The sequence below is a fragment of the Notothenia rossii genome (assembly GCF_949606895.1).
Source record: "Notothenia rossii genome assembly, chromosome: 8".
Taxonomy (NCBI): Eukaryota; Metazoa; Chordata; class Actinopteri; order Perciformes; family Nototheniidae; genus Notothenia; species Notothenia rossii.
Window position 1 is genome coordinate 7,626,580 of NC_136906.1, and position 22,483 is coordinate 7,649,062.

Consider the following 22,483-nt stretch of genomic DNA (forward strand, 5'->3'; position numbering starts at 1 on the left):
TTTCTTATCCCTATCAATCCCTCTCTCTTTCTTCCCTCTCTGGAATATGTCTTATCTTCCAAGTTCATCCTAAGAATACATTTCCTTTTTTCAAATGTACGAGATGTAATGTAAATGTAATGTTATGGTTCACCTAAAACCTGTGTTGGAAAAAGTTAGACCAGAAGTTGTATAACAAATTAAAAAAGGACTATGAGAAAGCGGAAATTAATACAGATCAGTCACAAGACTCACATACATGAAAAATAATTAGCTTATCATTTACATTTCTCAACTTCATGTTTGTTCAGCACCGCAAAAACTTGATTACTAACAGACTGAAGTGAAATACCCTCGGGAGGATTACAGAGTGAGCCGAGCTTGTTTGCGTGATTAATAATAGATGGTTTGATGGTTTGCATGACTGATAAGAAAGCCCCAGTGGTAAATAACTCACGCTGTAAATGAACCAATGGGGAATGATGTAATGTTCTGCATTAACAAGCCAGTCAGTCAGCACCCAACTAATTCATCCATCCATTTGAAACAATATCAGACAAACACTTAGAAGTCCAATAAGTTTTCATACTAGCCGAACATCTTCTTAGTAATGATGATTAAAGGGGACCTATCATGCAAAATGCACTTTTGTACGTCTTTTCTACATGAATATGTGTCCCCGGTGTTCCAGCGAACTCACCAAGTGTCAGAAAACACAACCCTCTCTATTTCCCTCCATACCCAAATCTCTTAAAATGGGGCTGCAACGGATCTGACACAGCCTGATCCAGATTTGAACACTTCTATGATGTCACAGAAGTGGCGCTACGGCTATTGGGCCAACTCCACCAATCAGGAGGAGACAGCCACGGACATTGCCGTTGGAAAGCGCTGTAGACGCTGTAGTACATATGCCAGACTTGTAGATGGTGCTGTTCTCACATAATCAGCCCATGCAAAGACAGTGTTAAATTGAGCGAAATGAGGAATGGCTAAAATGCATGATCTGTTTGGTATTTAGAAAAATAAAAAGTATAAATATACCTTATATAGGTATGTTCCTACACTATATTATTCAAATATAGCATGATAGGTCCACTTTAAGGTATCATCTAATAATAGGTTGATCACTAAAACCTTGACATTTTTAACCCAACATAAGTTTGATTAATAAACATGCAATTTGATAAGAGAAACATATATAGTCTTTAGGGTTTCCATTTGTCCTCCAGAAGCAGCCGCTGGTGGTTTTCTTGTCACGCATAGCTATGCAGGCGTCGGAGGAGATAACATTTTACCCGTGATGTGAATTTTATCTTTTCGTTTTTCGCTTTCCCCTCTATACCCTCCACCCCTGTCCATGGCTCATCTAACATTGACATTCCCTGGTGAGATCCATCGTCAACCTCTAGCCCTTCACTGACCCCATGCGTCACTTCTTAGTTTTCACGTCTGCATTTCTCTTTTAATCTCTCCATTGTCATCCGTTTTAATATATCCTCTTTCATCCTCTATTTCCCTCCCAGTTTGGCTTCTCTTGTCACTTTTCCATTCCCTCCTTTCCTCTAAGCCCCTTGTCAGCCCAAAGAGAACTGCTCATAGCAATTGGGCGCATCATGGGATGGGGGTGATATTGAAAGGAGTTTCCCAAGGGCAAGGCAAGGCAAGTTTATTTATATAACATATTTCATATCATAGCAATCCAAAGTGCTTTACGAAAAAAAAAAAAAACCTCCAAAGTATTACTGCAAAAGAAACACATTGTAAAATGACCCAAGAGAATACAAATAAAACAGCTAGAATAGAATAAAACAGGAATAAAATACAGTGCAGAGTGAGATATGAATAGCTATTTGATTTATTAGAAGGCAGCAGCTAAAAGAAAAGCCTTGATTTAAACGAAGTAAGAGAAAATGGATAGAAAGAGCTCTTGACTGAACCATATGAAAGATTAAAGGGGATGGGAAGCGGAAGGTGTGTGAATTGTATTGGGAGTGATATCCCTGTGCAGTGATGCCAAAGGGAATAAAGAGCAAAGGACGGATAGAGACAAAGAGAACGAGAGAGAGTCAAAGGCAAGTTTCATCGAGCTATTCGGATCAACCCTTGGGGATTGTAACCAAAATAACTTCTATGAGCCTTTTTTGAGGTTTGTGGTCCAGACCCATTAAAAAACCACAGGCTTTGTCAGTAAAGGCTTCATTCCAACTATTTGTTTAAATGACTTGTCTTGTCTGGTGAGGACAGTCCTTGGCATAGGAGAGCTTCTGCGAAACATTTCATGATTGAGTCTAACATTTAATAAATCACTTCTATTTTCCAAGTGATTCTGGCTTTAATAAAATGATCCAACATCAATAAAACGTCTATTATAAAAGTAATAGATATCTAATGAATTAAACAACTTTGCTATTGAGTAGCCAGAGGAGAGAATTCATGTGTGTGGGCAATGTGTGTTTGTAGGTTTAGGGTTAGGTTAGGGAAAAGCGTAGGGCTCCGGAGGATAGGGGTTAGGGTTAGCTTGCTCTCGGTAGCTGGAGGTGTTTAAAGAAACATTTAAAAAACTCTATAAAAATCTAAATAGCCCTACAAAGACCTTGTAGAAAACCTTTAAAAGCGTTGTAAAAGCTCTATAAAAACAAAACTGTGGTAAAAGACTGGTTAAAAAATGCAGAACGGGGCTGGGCCACGGGACGGCAGGAGAGTATGTTTAAAAGCAGATCTCCCCAACCCAGGGTCTCTGGAAGGGGGCGTGTGTGTGTGCGTGTGTGTGTGTGCGTGTGTGTGTGTGTGTGTGTGTGTGCATGTGTGTGTGTGTGTGTGTGTGTGTGTGTGTGTGTGTGTGTGTGTGTGTGTGTGTGTGTGTGTGTGTGTGTGTGTGTGTGTGTGTGTGTGTGTGTGTGTGTGTGTGTGCGAGTGTGCGTGCGTGTGCAGGTGTGTGTGTGTGTGTATGGAGCTCGTCACTATAGAATCAGTAAAAGACCTTAAATGAGAGGGGGATCTAAAATGGTTGATTAAAAGTGACTCTAGTTCTGTTAGTTCAAACCATGCATGAAATACAATTAAAAGTGAAAGTACAAGTATTAAAACACGAGTGCAATAATAAAATAAATGCAATTAAAACTATCCCCGCAACAATTACAAATTAAATAATTCATTATTAATCATTTTAAAAGTACTAAGAGTGTTATAATTAAGATAAGAATGATAATAAAAAAGGAAGGGGGGCACACCGGGTTAGAAAAATAGTATAAAAATGAACTAGATAATAAAAGAAATAAAAACCACTAAGATCAAGGTTAGAAAGTTAAAAAGATTCCACATACGACAGGTGTTTTAGTTTCTCTGTTTATTTAAAAAGGTGGCAGGTCGGTGAAGATGTTCTCTGTGGTGGTTTTACTGGCCTCCAGATTATAAGATAAATAAAATAATTAAAAGTAATAATAAATAAAAGGACCTAACCTCGTGTGGCTTTGATTGCAATAAAAGGCAAATGCATGCACATATATACATAAAAGGGATAACACATGTAATAAGTAATAAAAACACATAAGAAATAAATATAAACACCATTAAAATCAATAAGATAGTGCTAAGAAAATGCGTTAAAAATGGAGCACACTAGTAAAAAAGGCCAGATGAGGAGGATCACTGTATGTATTTGTTTGGAAAGGAATATACAAATATGTATAAATAATTAATAAATCTAAGTGCTTTAGTAAAATGCGTGGAGCGTGGATGAAACAGGCTGACGCACCCGCAGAGAAAGGAGGTTAGAAACACCGATCTCGGGTTAGGGTGATGGTGTTGAAGCATAGAGAGGTTGTACCCAATAAAACCAGAGCAGATAGCGTCATTTGATTGACGATATTCATCATATCTGAAATAATGAGCATTATAATCAACACAGACAAAGGAAATGGTAATAGCCTGTCATTTATTAATCCAAAGGTTTTCAAGTTGGTACATTTAGTCTGTTCCCTTTCATACGGCAGTTGTAAGGAGGCGTGTAATGTGGATGGGTTACAAGATGGACGTTCATACTGTATAGTGTCTAGCCATAGGGTAGTTTAAATCCATTCCTCCCAAGAAAACTTGTTTACGGCTTTCACGTAGAGAAGCCCTTAAGTCCCATATCTCCCTCTCCCCTCCAATGCTTCCTAAAGGTCACAGTAAAAGGTTCTGCGGTAAAGCCACCGGTGGAAACAGCTGATGTTCGCCCTGATCTATAATCACTTCATGACGCCTCTGGGAGTATTCCTTGTAAGAGAGTGCTGCACTGTCCCCGGGGAATGTATAGCGTGGCAGAGCGTTTTATTGTTAAGGTTAGTGATGCAGAGCGCTGGGGCCACCCGCAGATTCTTGCTCTGCAGAGTCACTGAGGTGTGTGAGAAAGATCATGGAGTTGTTCTGGATCTCTGCACAACTTAATCTAGCTATTGATTTCACATTATACCCAAAGCCCACAACCTTTTTTCTTGAATTTAACCCTTGAGGCAAAATAAGCCAAATGGAAGCAAACTTTAAGATTATCACGAATTATTATGTCCTTTTATTTTCCTGTGTAACACATCTATCGCTAAAGAGTACATCATTACTTACCAAGTACCCAGTTAGCTAAATGTTGCGTTAAAAACTCTGCACTAACAACTAGTTCTAATGTTTGCTTGATTTGCTAACAAACAAAAATTACACTGAAAAAACTTAACCGTTGACTTTAATTAAATGCACTAAGTCAACACATTTCACATAACTGCATTAGGTATTTGAAAGCAATAATATCAGGTTTAGGTTTAACTTGATATTATTGCTTTCCACTAACCTAATAAAGGTATGTGAAATGTGTCGACTTTAATTAAAGTCAACGTTTCAGTTTTTTCAGTGTACTGTAAGTAGTAGTTGTAGTAGTAGCAGCAGAGGTTGCGCTAGACGTTTTCGCTGCCCGTCATTGTGACGGACAGGATCGTAACATTTCGGTCAAAATCCATTATTACCCGTCAGCCATTACACAACTCTGACGAGGGGGGGGGGGAGAGCACGCTCGTGAACTGTTAGCGCCATGTTATGCATTCCCACTGCACCTCGCGGGAGCGCGCATAGCGTAAAGTCAAAACTCAATATTTCAATGATTTGTACGGCAAAGTACAGTTTGGAAACGGTATCATTTCCTTTTTGGCGGGCATGTATAACACGGCATAACACCGGAGCCTCGCTGCGGGGAAACTTAGGCGCTGTTCCGAGTTTGTTCGGTCTGTCAAAATGACGGACTGCTTTCAGGTTTTCCGTCATAAAAAAAAAAATCCGTCATAGACTGAGAATATTCGGTTAACGCGACCTCTGAGTAGCAGTATTAGTTGAAAGCTTGATGTAACACGTGTTACTCCTGGTGTGCCAGCGCGGAAAGTGGCTAAAAAAACACCAAAGCCCTAGACTTTGATTTAATGTGAAATACAGAGAGCACTCCCTGATGGCGAGAGGCTTAATCGGTGTGAACTTCAATGTAATAAATGTTCCTTTATATGTAAGAGTTAGGTCATCCCTTTCAAGACTGGAAATCTTGCCAGTAACTGACAATTGCACTCACGTTTTTGATTTGAATAATAAGGCAAAAAAGGCTTTATTTAAATACCATAGTACGATTAGGGTATGGTAAAATAATGGATCACTGATAATGCTGATTGCCTTAAAGAAAGCCATGCTAGATGAGAATTAAGGTGATAATTAAAAGTTTAACAGAAGAGCGAGACAGAGAGAGACAAAGAGAAAGTAAGGGGAGAGATCAGCTCATTGGGGATTTGAGGACAGAGCGAGGCCCCCTTGGGTGGGATACAATAAAATGGAGAAATGAAATGGACAGAAGGAGTAAGGGGAGTGTTAAAGGAAGGGAGGGGCGAGGAAGGGTGAGAAGAAGTGTGGCTGGTGTGAGAGGTGGAGATTGATGATTATTAATAGTAATGTTTGATTAGCGTGAGTACAGTCAGGAAAGCGATATGGGCAGCCTAACATCACTGACCCCGCGCTGAATTGGGCGCCCATTTTTCATCCTAAAATAGTTGGAGAGGGAATGTATAAAACAGAAAGGGCAGAGCCTCTCATCTTTTACTGGACGTCCCTCTTGAACCTTTCTCCCAACTCAACATCATTCATCCAGTAACCAGGTAAGGGGAAGCAATTATATGAGATGGTGTAAAGTCTTTCTCAAAGTAAGAGGCAGATGTGACACAGATCACAAATCCAGGTTTTTACAAGACACATATGGACAGCTGATGGTTGATAGACATCACAGTAGTTCTTGATACTTTGCGATCAAATGAAGTGATAGATCAAACAAATTGGGGAGGTGATTGATAGACAAACGTGTGAAGAAATGTAATTAGCCCTCTTTTACAGGCTCCATTTAAAGATTAGAATTAGATACAGAGACAGTATATCAGCTAGGTAATTACTTGCTGATAGCTACGGTTTGCTGCCAAAAAAAAAGGCCGTTTTGTTGCAGTGCTTGCTTGCGATATCCGTCAAGGTCACATTTTTAATTACACCTAATAGATTGAATACTGCCTCCATCTATGCTCCAGGGTAATTTAGCTTTGTTAAAATGCTGATGCAGGGAAAGCTCTTCTTGAGAATTCATTTCCTTTTCCTTCAGATTCTACGTCTGATCAGAGCGATTATTTATTTTTTACATGTACTCATACAGCAGCTGCATTATACAGCCTGTCATTAATATTCAAAGTCACTACGACACTTAAGTGTATGCAGTCTCAGTTAATTAATGAAGAGGACGCATAATATTATGTTTGTGTGTCAACGATGAAATATGTAGGCTTTCTCAACACTGTTGCTTTTAATGGCAGATTAAAGGGAATTTACATGTTTTAATTTGTTTGGTAATATTTTATGCAAATATTCATCGAGTCTGGATGCTTACGATTGCTTTCATCACATGGGCTATGTGTTTTCCAAAGTCATCTCATTAGTTTGTGACCTTATTGGTGATAAATCTTTGTGGTACCTACACTATTTTAGGTGGGAGTGTGTAACCATGGCAAGGATTGGTGCATATACATTCACAGACATTTTTTTATATCACTTTATGTATACAGGTTATAACTATTACGCGGATCACCATTACATTTGTTAACACATTCATGTTCTCCAGAGGGTTAATCGTAATGCATTTTGATGAAGAAATGACTATAAAAGCCTTGAATCTTGAACACATAATTTTGTTCTAGAGTCATCTTGAGGTTGACAGTTTTTCTGTTGAAATGTCTAGACAAATATTTGATGAATAATAATATAATTTCTTATAGAACTTCATGTTCCCCTGTGGATGAACTACTACAGTATAAGTGTGTTGATTCTGCCTTTTACTTTGGTGCAATAACCTGGTTAACATCTGTATGTGTACAGTACATTGGTTTATGATCGAAGAGCTTCAAAGCTAATGGGTTAGGGTTAGAAAATAGAATCGAGCTAATATGCCACACACACACACACACACATACCATGTATACATCACTTCAGGGGACATTACATTGACGTACATGCAGTTCCTGGAGACTTATCCTAACCTTAACCATAATCAACACATGCCTAACCCTAACCCTAACCCTAATCCTAACCAAGTCTTCACCCTAAAATTAATGATTCCCCTCATGGGGACCTCCATTTTGTCCCCATAAGGGAGGTGAGTCCCCGCACGTGACTGTGTAAACAGATTTAGGTCCCCACAAGTATAGTAATGCTAGGCCACACACACACACACACACACACACACACACACACACACACACACACACACACACACATTATTTTTGTTTCCAAGCTGTAAATATGTGGTGATGCTGTCCTGTCCTGTAACTGCCAGAAGATTAGCTGGCGCACAGTGGTGATAAGAGCCAAATGATCCCCAGGCAGCTGTACTACTTTTATTTAAAAAATCCAGTCTTTCCTTCTCTGTGTGTGTGTGTGTGCGTGCGTGCGTGCGTGCGTGCGTGCGTGCGTGCGTGCGTGTGTGTGTGTGTGTGTGTGTGTGTGTGTGTGTGTGTGTGTGTGTGTGTGTGTGTGTGTGTGTGTGTGTGTGTGTGTGTGTGTGTGTGTGTGTGTGGTATTTGCTGCAGTGAGGTTTCTTTGCTTGCTGCTTTCCTGAGAACAGGTCATCCAAACAACTTCACGCTTGACACTTTCTTGGGTTCTCCATCAGAATCACGGTTGTGGAGTAATTTGAAGGACAGAGAGACAATCCTTCCATTTTAGTTTGATAAACAGCATGCTTGCTTTATCAGCAGCTCTATACTATCACTAGACAAATTCATTCACCCTGAATAAGTGCTTTATACATTCCGCCATCAATCGTTGGTTCATTCAGAAAAATTGTCTTTATGGGAACTGGACAAAAAAAAGTGATACAACTTTTCATCCCACGTGAATATACTTAGAGTTAGATCCTTAAAAACGCAATATGTCAGGGTGTCAAAGGCATCACTATAATGCTTTTATCTTTGAGGTATTTTAATATCGTCAATTCAAATGTTGGATAACATTAGAACAATTGGGGGTTTCTTCTTCTGACCATTAGTTAATAGGCATTTAAGCTCCATCCTTACCTGTAGGTCTGCGAAACTGAACAATATTTTACCGTCTTGAAGCCATTTCATATTTATTGACTGTTACGTTTTTTGGTAGTCAGTCCGTCTGTCTGTTCATCCCACTCCCGCGAATGTGATACGTTAAGAGAACATCTTAAGGAGAACATTACTTGGCACAAATGTCCACTTTGACACAAGGATTAACTGATTTGTTGGTCAAAGATCAAGGTCACTGTGGTATTACGTCTGTCATATTTTCATGAGTATCACTGGAAGACCTTGATGGAATAATGTTACATCTGGCACAAGTACTTGGCCTCAAGGATGAACTCAACTTTGTGGTCGAATGTCAAAGGTCAATGCCACTGTGACACAACAAAAAACATGTTGTTGGATGAAGCTTAAGAACGGATGTACATGCAACCCTAAGCTTGTACTTCTATTTTTGTGAAGTGTGTCTAGTAGTAACCAAAGAGTCATACAGCCATTCATTACGAAATAAATCCCAATAACGACCTCAGTTTAAACTCAAAACAGCATAAAGCCCACTCACAATATTGCTCATTACCTTTAAGTCCACAAACTGCATGCAAGGATACTTAGAAGTCACATTTGTCTGAATTACATTCCCCCTCTTTTCCCCTTGTCTCTGCTATTTACAGAGTCCCACGCAAACATACACACAACAGTCAAGGCAACATAAGGGGCTCGGGTTTCTTGAAGTGCATTCTTCTTATAATCCCTCAGCCTCTTCGCCCTAGTCTGCTTGGCAACCTCTGTACAAACATATTCACACCACCATGCAGCTGTCACAGAAGACTGGGTACTTGGCAGCCCCACAGCACGGTTCGGTTTCCCACACCTAAAGAGACTGTTAGGGTGACGGGACTCCCCACAAAGGGAACCCCAGTTCACACCTTGTTTTATTTAAAGGTCCCATTTCACAGCCATTTCCACTGATCATAATTCCATTGTTGAGGTCTACTAGTATAGATTTATATTGTGAAATTTTCCAAAATCACATTGGTTTCTCATACAGCATCTCTGTAAACTACGTGTATTCACTGAATTTCACTCTCTGCCTTTAACGGCTCGTTGTAGCTCCAGTAGCTCCAGCCCCCACCCTCCCTGTGAGCACAGTGTGCTCTGATTGGTTGGGACGTTGTGAATCGCGCTGAGCTCCGTGGAGGTGTTGTTTCCTTGTTTAGCGATACACAGCCAAACACAGCCAAACTCACCCTGAGCACACACAAAGTCACAGCCGAAGTAAAAACAATAAGTGTGGCTTGATATTGAGTAAGAAAAAGGTTGATAAACGCTGTGAGAATGGGTCTGCAGAGAGAATTTTGCCGCGATCCCAACTGTCTGTTATCAGCCTGCAGCCAGGGAGGAGAGATCAGCAGAGCTGCATGCACTGAGTGTGTGTCTGAGGAAGTCCGTGGATTGGTCAATTTGGACCAATCAGCGGAGGCTTAACGTAACGGCTCCGCGGACGTAACGTAACGGCTCCACGGATTGGTCAATTTGGTTCCGGGTACGGTTGACATCATGAGTTTCCCGGAAGAATCAATGGACAGTGACGTATCTCCAACGAGACGTTTTGGGGAGGTATTTTCTGTGTTACGGCTCCTACACACGGCGGCGTGTGTTGTCGTTTGCCGGCGGGGGGGGGCTGAAACTCCACCAACAACCAACTATGAATCTCCCGCCCCAAACACACAAGCACGCGGTTTAATTGGCTAGAGCTTGTACTGGCATATGATTCGATTGGCTGACGCCTCCGTCGAGGCGGCAAAAGTAGAACATTGCTCTACTTTTGCAGCGAGCACCGCGAGAGAAGCTACGCTTTGCTCCCACAATGCAGTTTGGCGAATCGTGACGTCACCCCATTCAAAGTGAATGGGCAGAAGCGTTGAAGCGGCAACGCACGCCGCCGTGTGTAGGGGCCGTTAGAGTTTTACTCCCTACAGGGTGTACTTTGAGGGTTTTGACTTTGCAGACCGTTTACATGCATAAAAACCTTCATAACACACAAGGGGACGGGTGATAACCGGAAAAGCATGACATTGGACCTTTAAAGGACTCACATGTTGACGGGTGATAGGCCATCGGTATACCAAAGAACCTTTGATTTATCTGACATATTGTTCCCTTACTCCACTTTTTCATAAAGTATGAAGCACATACTGACTCTTCTACTCCTCTATTTAAGTTCCATTATAATAACGTTGGACATATCAGATAACCAAATGGTCAATATCAGAAGATCCAGAGCTCAAACTGAAGCTTTGTTTACATCTTTATAAAGGCAGTATATTTTCCCTAAAATGCTGATTTCTTGCGAATTAAACACAAAGTGGACAAAACCTGACAAAGTCTGCCAGTGAGTTAAAGAGCAAAGTAAATAGAGAGGGCATAAATTCAAATTCAAGTCCCAATGATGGTTGTTGAAGACTAAGGCAACAGCTACACAATGATTCCTGCAGTTCAGTACAGAAGATAACCTTGGTGGAGTTCAGATTAATACAACAGATCGGGATTTTACATGTCATTTTGTAATAAAAAGTGACCAATAACAGAGCTGAAAGAGAGCAACTATTGGTCCAACATAGTCTAGGTCAGGGGTACTCAAACTTTTTTGATAACGCGTCAGACACAAGAAAATATACATTAAAGGGGATCTATCATGCAAAATGCACTTTGTGATGTCTATTATACATAAATATGTGTCCCCGGTGTGTCAGGGAACTCACGCAGTGTCAAAAAATAAAACCCTCTCTTTTCCTCCGAACCCAAATCTTTAAAGAACGGGGGTACAACGAGCGGATACAGATTTGCTGCCGATCTGACGTCAAATCGGCAGCGGACCCACAGAAAATTGCTATCAGAAACAATGCCTGACGTGTTTTGGACATAATCTCGTCTTTGTTTACATTAGCAAGCCTCGCTAACACTCAGAGCTAACCTGTACTGTAGAGCACATGTGTTTTAAAAAGCAGGAAATAAAAAAAGGAACATTTGAGCTCCATACTGTTTCAGAAATAATCCTTGATGTGGTTTAGAACAGGATGGCGTTTTATCGCAGCAGAATTTAACTTTATCTCCGGTAGAATTCTGATCAGGCATTAGCTCCGCCTCCTCTTTTTGTTTTTTCAAGCTAAGGATCCAAGATCCGCGTTTCTCTAACAGGGCTGCAAAAGAGGGGTTTGAGCAGTATGAGGCATGGCTACAATGGGTGAACTGTTTGGTATTTTAAGCAAAAAACTTCACAGACATGTTTTGTATAGGTATGGCCCTACAATATATGTTTCCAATATAGCATGATAGGTCCACTTTAATTTACATCAGAATCAGAATTTTTTTTTTGTTGTAATAATAGGACACAGGGTTCGGTCCGGATTGATTTGCAGCTCGGTCCGGATCCAGACCTTGGTCCGGAGTTTGAGAAGCCCTGGTATAGGTGAACAGAAGAATGGTTTTATATCAATGAAAACGTTGCTCTATAACTGCTGGTTGTGTAAATAAGTTGATAATATGTCAGAGTTGTCTTTCCAACTAGTTTTCCAAGTGGCCAAAAAACACATTTAGTGCTGGTTTCACTATTTGACAGATATATTAGAAAGCATTGGATACAGTACTGATTCTCTGCGTGATTAACAATCTGTAAAGACACCACTTTTCAGTACTTTGGACTTTCCTTTAAATAACCCAGTGTGGCTTACTCGATACAGTTCTACTGACTGAGATATCTCGGTAAATCAATCTTATCCTCCTCATTTCACGGTGAATTGTTTCTTCTCCCCGCGGACATCTTTGTGGTAAAGTTCACGGAAGGAGGTTGTGCTTTTATAATGATAAAAGATTGGATGTGTGGCCACACAAGTTAAGCAGTGTTCAGTATTGATCTGTGTGTGCAGCAGTATGTTACTGAACCAGATAACACTAGATCTCGCAAGGAGCTCATACATCACTGAAGCCGAGCGTGACACCAAAGGAAAAAATCCATGAACTACGTCCAAACTGTGGTTAACACGATTGATCTGTTAGTAGTTTATAAATAAAAACACTTAAACATCTTGCCTCGCAATGGATTTCATGTTATTTTCATATCCATTGAGATTTTTTACCATTTTCAATGTAATGTCTTAATCTTTTTTACTTTAATTAGTGTCCAATAAATGATTTTTCCCATTATGGAGGACCTCTCGAGCCAGTATCTGATGATTTCCCCACACTGTTAATACAATTTCACGCCTATTTAGAATGGAACCCACATGAATAATAATGTTTTATTGTGGCTATTAGCTTCAAATGCAGCCAAAGAAACAAATGAGGCAGACTATGAAGCAGATAATATTACAATCGTTGGATTGCTCAACCCTATAGCATGAGTAACTGAGGTAAATTTACAGGCAACCCGTACTGTATTTTCAGTGAGAAGGACACTGTGACGATATTGCCCAGCTCAGCATTATCCAGGGAACAGGGTGATGATGACGGTCCAAGGATGATGGTAATACACCACCATTACTGTGACCTTCCTATGAGACATTTCAATCATCCCTGCTTGGCATCAACATTAGAGATTAAAGGTTAAAAGACGTTTGATCAATTGTACAGTAATATACAGCAAAGTGCTCCAACAAACACACAGGTGTAAGTGTGCTTGTGTCCAGGAACTCTGAGGCTCACTGCAGATAGTAATCTAACCTTGGAGCGTTGCTGTTTATCGTAAGTTCTCCTTCACAGGATCCCATATCCTTGAAAAGCCAGAACACATTTCACTAAATTGGCGTTTTAGTGTTGGCTCTGGGGATGTCTGTCAGTGCACCACCTCGTTTCACACTAAAATATCTCGAGGGGACGGTCCTCAAAAAGCCTTTTCAGAAACGCTTTCAGGGTCAGACCCAGAACAGTTCCCATAGCTCTCTTGCAGTGTGTATGAAATTATACATCCATCATTGTCGCATTCTGAATTTATAATAGAAACCTTAATGGTCTGAATGGATCAAATCAATGGATTCATTAAAAAATAAAGCTCACTCTTCTTACATTAAGCTACTTAAAGGTCTCCTATCATACTGTTTTTCATCAATATATTATAGGTCTCAGATATATACAGAACATGTCTCTGGAGTTTTTGGCTCCAAACACCAAACAGATCATTGCAGCATTACCCATAATCCCCTCTGTTTCAGCCCTGTTTCAAAAGTGCTGATTCTCTGTCTGTTACTTTTGATGAAAATAAGGAGCCCCTCCCCACGCCCCTCTGAGAGATATTTGGTTAAAAAGAACACAATGGTGCTCTAGGAGGAGATTCAGGTGATAAGGTGGGGGTGGGGGGGGTTAGCTTGGTTGGTGATTGGCTAATGGTTACACAAGCCAAACAAAACGTTATGACATCATAAAGTGGCCAAAATCAGATCAGCTCATTTTCAGACTGGTTTTTATATAAATGGATCAGGACAAAAAGAGAGAGAATCTTTTTTCCTGAAACTTTCAGAATCTCTTTACACAGAGGGGACACATGTTGATGTAGAAGAAACATGAAAAGGTGGATTTTGCATAATCGGTGACCTTTAAAGACCCCCTTCTCGAAACAAATGTGTCCATTAAATGTCATAAGTTAACCCTAACCCTAAAAAAGGACTTGCCACTTCAGTCATATTGTTCATGTGGATACACAGTCTTGTCAACGCCAGATTTCAGTCTGGAAAAGACCCACTGAGAAACCAATGAGCCTTGCAGCTGGAAACTGGACAAAGCAGCAGGCTTTTTTAATGAAGATGGGACTCGCTGAAAATGAAACAGTGCAACCTGTTATAGGATTATTAAAATACTGGAGAAGCTTTTCTACTCAAATGCATCCAGAAGGTCCCTCATGGAAACATGAATGCTGAAAGAAAATGTTGATGTATCTATCCACACTGTGATTTGAGTCCACTCCAAAATGTAATGGATTTTTGATTGGCCCCTGCTAGTTTTTCTCGTATTCGTGCTGTCCAACAGACAAACAAACCAATTAAATCGGAAAAAAAATGTACCCTCTTGGCGAATGAAATTGTTGTCAATTCGCTCAATTGGCTCCTTACTCCCACGCGTGTTTGCTATCTTGGTTCCAAAATTGTTGAACGGTTTCCCCATTGATATAAGGACAGCTTAAAGTACACTTTCCATAAAAAACTGAAAACCCAACTGTTTCAACTGCAACTTGGCCATCAAACCTAACTTACAAGGTTTAGGACCAGGGGTGTCAAACTCAAATACACAGTGGGCCAACATTTTAAAATGAGTACTAGTCGAGGGCCGGACTGGTTCAATGTTTATTGCTAAACTTATTGAAAGGAACTTATTGCACATATTAATCCTGGAACTAACAAAGCTTAAATGATTGCCTATAAAAACAACATTAAACATTAAATAATCAGTTGCATTAATTCCTTATGGCTCTATCTGCAGAGTCATTTCTTATGATTACATTTTTCCACAGGCCAACAACAGCTTCAAAAAAACTATTTCCCTCAAAGAGAAAACCAAACATGCCCTGTTGTCGTGAAAGAAAAAGTGCTGAAGGAAACATCCATTGAAACTCAGTGTGCTGCTCTGTGATGCTAGTTCAAGCAGATACTTGGCATCTCATCTTGGGTGCAAGTTCATCAATGTTTGGGCTCAGGCTCTGAGCTGAGGAAACCCTCAGGGTTGAGTGAAGGTGTGCGTGCAATATACCGGCGGGCAAGATCTAATAGAAATTTGAAATTATCCTGCGGGCCGAAATTAAATCCACCAAGGGCCTGATTTGGTCCCCGGGCCTTGAGTTTGACACATGTGGTTTAGACCATTTCAAGTGTATGCACAAACAATAACGAGGTCTTACAACCACTTATTGTAAGACCTTTTGGACAAAAGCATCAGCTAAATTAAATGTAGTGTAAAAAAAGTACAAGTTGTGTTCGTGCTCAGTTAGGAGAATGTGGGATTTGTGTGGATTTCTAAGTGAAGCATCAATCATCTGCCATAAAGCGTGTTTGAAATGTGTCCAAAGCCGACCCCTATTTAGATTTGTTAGACGACATCAAGTGAAATCTGAGCGACCTCTCATCCACAAATCACTCACTCCCAACAGCTCTCCCCTGTTGTTTCTCCTTTGTGTATGCCTATGATGGGTTCATCGTCAAGTTTATACGTGCTATATGTGTGTTTGCAGTAGCAACAGAGGAAAAGAGGGTAACACTCACAGTCGGGGAAGGTAGATTGGGTTCGGTGGAGTAAGAAGCCAAAGCGCCTTCAAGTGCCGGGCTCACCTTTCAAAGCGTGGGGTAAAAGAAGATAGAGAGTCGGCTGACAAGATGAATTCTCCTGGGGTATTTCAGACACTGAAGAGATGGCCCCTTAATCCCTGCTGAGCCTGTGCCCTGCTTGTCATCTAACGGCTCAGTGATATCATACATATAAAATGGAAGACACTGATATGAGCCTTAATTACGATGACACTTCCCCCCATAATACCACAACCAAACCTCCTTCTCTCAACACCTTCCTTTCCCACCCATCCACCTCCGTCTCATCTACTTCCCCTTCTCTCCCTTTGTCATTCTGTCACTCATCACCTCCGTCTCACATGTCCTGGTTTCCTGCTCCATTTCTAGCGTGTCACCAGTGTAATACGAGAATGTCTCCGAGTTCTTTCTCTGCTCTCTGGCGGCTTTGTTTTTAACCTTGTCCCCTTTCTCTCTTCTTTTTCTGTCTCCCTCTCCTCTGTCTTTTTCTTTTTTTGGCAGCCAAGATGGCAATGTGCAGCATCCTCAACGCTGATGACATCAAGAAAGCACTAGATGCATTTGCAGGTAAAAGGACTTTTTACGGATAAGTCAAAAACTACACCTACACGGCAGAATAGGTTGTTTACCAATGACTCCGAAACGGCATACATGACCATATAGGGTACAACCAACAGGCTGTGAACCGGTTCCACCTTTTTGATAGTGGTTTTCATTCAAGCAAAACTACTTGGATAGGTTTATATGAAGTCAAGGTTTGGTTTAATATAAGTATGATTTTTATATAATTTAGGTTACTAAATTAGGTCAACAATAACATGTATACGTTAACTACAAATATAAGTGGAAATAAGCTAACAATAACTTTTGGGTTTCGCACAAACTGTCAAACTCCTCTTGATTCATAACCATTATCAATTATGTCCATGGGAAAAATGTAAAGCGCATTTGTTTCCTTATATCTCGGCACTTAGCAACTGGTAAGCGAAGACATGTTTGACATGCACTGAATGTTTGAAAGTACCACCCGCAAGTGTACGTTGTGAAAAAGTCACATGTTCTGAAGTTAAAAATATGAAAAGGGTTAAGAAAATATCATGGCAGGGTTTAAAATAAGTATTTTTGTTTTGTGAATTAGGTTACTTACGTGAGTTAGTTCTGTTACACAAGTTAACTTACGAATATAAGTTGAAATAAGCCAACAAGAAGTTTTGGTTTCACACAAGACACTTGACATTCCTGGGCGTTAGTCATCTTGATTCACAACTATTATAATAATAATACAAACTGTGTGACAACATTGTCTATATGTAAAATGAAAATGACCTTTACTTCCAGAACGGGAAGCCCCTGAAAAACCCCTTCCACTTTGCAACTCCATATCACTGTTTAACGAAGACGTGTTTGTCATGCACTGACTAATATGATGCTTATGTATATGTTAGCATATGTGCATGGTTACATTATTTGTATGTTTATAGAAATAGACAGCGCTCCATGACCCAGAACTAATGGGTCCTCTGGCAAAAACATGTTCTCAATCTATATCAGTCTCACTGGAAGAAGGCTTATTAAAATTACACTTTTTCCTCTGGGCTTCATCGCCCAGATGAACACACGGTAAGCAACTTCCAGCGACTTGTAGAGCAGTGACATCACAAGCCTCCAGCTGCTCATGAGCACTCTTACTGTATTGTGTATGTATATTTTGTATCCAACGGAAAATCTGTGTGTATTTATGACATTGAAACACAATTTTTAATGTGTGTGTGTGTGTGTGTGTGTGTGTGTGTGTGTGTGTGTGTGTGTGTGTGTGTGTGTGTGTGTGTGTGTGTGTGTGTGTGTTCAGCTGCTGACTCCTTTAACCATAAGAAGTTTTTCGAGTTGGTGGGTCTGAAGGCCAAGTCTGCTGACGAGGTGAAGAAGGTCTTCTTGGTGCTGGACGCTGACAACAGCGGCTTTATAGAGGAGGAGGAGCTCAAGTGAGACAAATACACACACACACACACACACACACACACACACACACACACACACACACACACACACACACACACACACACACACACACACACACACACACACACACACACACACACACACACACACACACACACACACACACACACACACACACACACACACACACACACACACACACAATGATTTTGCTGCACATAACATATAAGAGTTCTGTGACATGTAACTTTTGTGTGTTTCTGTCCCTGGCTAGGTTCGTCCTGAAAGGTTTCGCCCAAAATGGCAGGGACCTGACAGACAAGGAAACCAACGCATTTTTAAGAGCAGCCGACAAGGATGGAGACGGCAAGATTGGAATTGATGGTAAACATTAAATTTTGTTAATAGTAGTATCATGAGGTCACACAAACAAACACCAGAGCAAAAGGTGGAAAGAAAGTCAAACACATCTTCATTCCCACAGTGATTAACATCCTAATTATTAAAGGGCAATATGACATGTATCGGGTTATGTTGGCTGAATGTGGATTGCAACCCCAATGTCATTAATCTGAATTTAAAAAACGTAATTTATCCTGGGAGAAAATTGGTTTTCTTTCAAAGGAAAAGCTATGAGATAGACTTTACACTCATTTGTCAAACATACATTTTCCAGGCACCTTGGAGAGACATGATTGTCTAAATGACACTGCCCTCATCTTTCAAATGATCGGAACCACACGTTGAATCTCAGACACACATTCGTAGACAAACAGATAACAAACAAATAAAAAATGTGAAACCATGTTGTTGTTTTGCAGGATTTGGACCATTATGGGTCTTCCGAAAACGATTGGGGTTTGAAGTGGGCTTGAACCTTATGTTTTCCCAAACCCAAACATTAAGCAGTGGAACTACCAATTATCAAAATGATGGTCAACACAACAATCCTCTTCAGAACAGCTGCTTTTTTAAACCAATGGGTAGTGAGTAAACACTTATCACCGCTGCCACTGAATAAGCTAACTGGGCATTGTAATGTTTTCCCTTCAGCCATTAGTAGAATAGGTTTGGTTGTGCTGAACATGCATTATTGTAGGTTGGAGTTGCAAAAGACAACATGTGTAGCTTGTGCTTATCATTAAGAAGCGTATGTTGATTTCACAATGTAATGGCTGTAGAATAACGGCACCAAATGCGTTTAGATTTCCATTTAGCCTTGATTTCCTTAGGCAATCTGTTTGCCTCTGGGTATATCTACTGGTGAAATAAAGCTGGATTTAATGTACAGAAGAGAATGCTTGAGTTGTGAAGGCAAGATATTACAACAGAGAAGAAGACAAACTATTATATTCTCACAATGGGGAACATTTTGTCTACACATGCAAAAATGACATATCCACATGAAGTCTTTTGTTTGTTTTTTGGTCCATACTTGGAGAAATTAGCGATTATCCAGTGACCATCCAGTTCCAAAGCCAAGTTCGTACGGACTAAGCTGCTGACGTTGCTTCAGTTTTTACCTTTCACAGTCAAGTTAATACATTTAAGACCTTCCCTTGAGTTCCCACAAATAAAAAAAATACATACAGCTAGTTCTTTTTGTAACTTTTTTGATTGACTTTTAGCGTTGACAATGTACATTTCCCCTGTGTGGGACTAATAAAGGTATTCTGATTCTGACATGGTGTGAACCTGACACCATTTCACTGTCATGGATCTAAAAAAGTATGAAAATAACCCCGGAAAAATATTCTAAATTGTCTTTTTTCTCCCTTGCAGAGTTTGCCGCCCTGGTGAAAGAATAAACAGTCGCCCAATGTGACCGACTGTCACTCCAAGATCACCTCCCAACCACGCCGCACTCCCACACCTGCAGGCCTCCCTCCACAGCACCAACACCTCACCCCCCCCCCCCCCCCCCCACCCTAACTGCAGCTGATTCCCCCCCTCACCCTCTCCCCCACTGCTGTCTTCACTAAATGCAACACTGCACTGACGGAAGTTAATTGTGGTTTCCCCCCCTTCACACACACCTCCTCCCCACAGCTATACTAATCCTATTTATTTTATCCTTTTTATACTAAATGTTTCTGTTTCTGTATAGATATCAAACATGCCTGCAAGAAATAAACCTCGCATTTTAAAGTAGATATTTAAAGAAAATAGAGATTATAAGAGAAAGACCCCAATGTCCTTCCTCACCCTCTTTCTTTCTCCCTTATTCTGTTATTTCTCCTGGCACTGATCCTGCATCCGCTCCCCCCCCCCCCTCTCCTCCCCCATCTATCTATCTATCTATCCGTCCCTTTCTCCTCTGGTAATGAGCTGTTGTAAAACATACCAAAAGAAGAAAGAGGTCAAGCTGTGAAAGAATAAAATAAAAAGTCTCAAGAAACGCTGAGTCACTGTTAATCCCTTCCTTTGATGTGATGCTCTTATCTGATTCCCCGTCTTCCCTGTCCTCTGTCGTGCAGCTTAAAGCACATCTTCAGATCTTATAATGTATAAAGGGGTTTACATAGGGTTGGAAGTACATCAAGTTTCATATTCATGCAAAATGTTGAGGTACTTTAACTGAGTTTCTGTATTAAAGGTAGGTAGGTAAGAATGGAGAAACCAGCTCGAGTGCGCTAGAATTTGAAAATACACAACCAGAAAAAATCTGCCACTTCCTTACAGAGCCCCTCCTCCAACACACACGAGCGCGCACATGACCAATAGGCGCGTTCACACCAAGTACTTTTCCCACAAAGGTTCCTGAGAACTACGATTTAGTTGCGTTCACACCAAAAAGTCCCAGGAACTAAATTAATTCTCGAGAACCTTTTTTACCCCCTTTTCCGTCCCTGCTAGAGAGCAGGGACTTTCGTGGGAGAAAAAGGTTCCTGTGTCTGATTGGCTGGGCGGAATGCAAACCACGCCCCGTCAAACTCCCAAAAGCTTTTGTGTGCCATTTTATTATCCTCGCATTGCATTATTAGCATTAGCCCAGCGCAGAAACGCATAGAGACTAACTTATGACAACACAAAATAAAACATGGGAGCGTTGGAGATGAGGAGGTGTCGGCGTTCTGGCCTTTTACTCGGAAGGCTTCAGTAGAAGCTGCTGGGAGTCACAGCTGCTTGGTTATGGCTAGAAAGGATCCGTCTTGTGTAAATATGACGTCACGTTCTCGTTGTAACTCTCGTTGGAGCTGCTCGGAAACACACCTACAGCAGTAACATGCAACATACACATTAATGCAGCAGTAATATTAATAGAGAAACATCAGACATAATAGTAAAACACTGAAAGGGAACATTGTATTGCACCAGGAGCTATCTTGGGACTTTTACTGCGACAACGTTGACTTGCCTGTGAATACAAAATAAACCATAGTGTTGGTGATCTACAGTGTTGTCATTCTTCTTTGAACACCAGCAAGACCGCTAACACCCTATTTCAACAATCACACTCCCTGTCATTGACATAATTAATAGATGGTTTAGCTTCTCACGATCATTTGCTGATGTTATCGATCGTAACTGAAAGGCTGCCTGCCAAACGTAAACATTCAGCCACGTGACTTGCAAACTATCGCAAGAGTTTTACACTAGACGGATCCTTTCTAGCCATAACCCAGCTGCTTCTACTGAAGCCAGTCCCTAACTCCGGGGACTTCCGGCCGGGGATTTTTTGGCGGCAGTATACGCCGTGAAGTTGTTTGCGGCCTGCCAGTAAACCCAAAGCAGAAGAAGAAGAAGTGACGTCAGCGGCTTCATTTCATGCTTCATTTGCCTAATCCACCCCCAGGAATTAATTTCCAGTGTGAACGCGATCTGTACTTAGTTCATGAAAACTAAAGAGTTCTCAGGAACCTTTGTGGGAAAAGTACTTGGTGTGAACGCGCCTAATGAGGGCACCACGAGATAAGTTTGTGCACAGATGGAAGGCTGACAGGCAGGTAGGCCATCCAGTTATTTTAGCTGGCCGGATCAGATGATTGGTCATGCTTTTTACAGTACTACGGCTTCTACAGATGACATTTTTAAAAGTATTTATTGTCAAAGCATTTCATATATTCATTGCTATCGGGATGTTAAGAGCATTCCATGGAATATAACAAAAAGTGTTTCTGAAGTGAATTACATACCCCACCTTTAAATGCTACGTTGAACTAATTCTCCACTACAATTTGGAGGCCAATATTGTACCGCTCTTATCCATCGATTTATTTGACAGCTTAAGTAACGAACATATTCAGATTATTACACAATAAAAAATATAAATCAACATTACAGTATAAATATTGGTTAAAATATCAGCAGCAGTAAACAAATCATAATCCAGTAATTTAATATATAATCATTAAAATGTCTGTTTCACATAACAAGTACTTTTACCTTAAGTCTATTTTGATTCCAATACTTAAGTAAGATTGTGGGTTCAGCTCTTTAACTTGTAATAGAGTACTTTTATAATTTAGCGTTCTTTTCCCTTTCCTGTGGTGTGTTATATAGATTTGTGGGCATGTAAATGGTCTACAAAGGCTAAAATCCTTGTGTTCCCTCCAGAGGGAGTTTCTCTCTGAAATGTAGCATATATATGACCTCCTTAAAGAAGGTCAACCTTAGCCTTCATTGTCATATATTAGTATTCATTAGCTGTGAGAAAGACAATGGACTAACAAACAT

At 40.5% G+C, this 22,483-nt stretch overlaps 1 protein-coding gene across 1 annotated transcript in view; it reads left to right on the top strand.

The window, feature by feature from the left end:
* Positions 1-20,204, top strand: part of pvalb6 (parvalbumin 6) — a 53,289-nt gene extending 33,085 nt beyond the window's left edge. Inside the window, exons 2-5 of the mRNA XM_079644489.1 lie at positions 16,349-16,414; positions 17,697-17,829; positions 18,081-18,190; positions 19,589-20,204. Of these exons, the coding sequence (XP_079500615.1) occupies positions 16,354-16,414; positions 17,697-17,829; positions 18,081-18,190; positions 19,589-19,614 (330 nt within the window). The 5' untranslated portion in view covers positions 16,349-16,353 and the 3' untranslated portion in view covers positions 19,615-20,204. The remainder of the gene's footprint in view (positions 1-16,348; positions 16,415-17,696; positions 17,830-18,080; positions 18,191-19,588) is intronic.
* Positions 20,205-22,483: the final 2,279 nt, after the last annotated feature.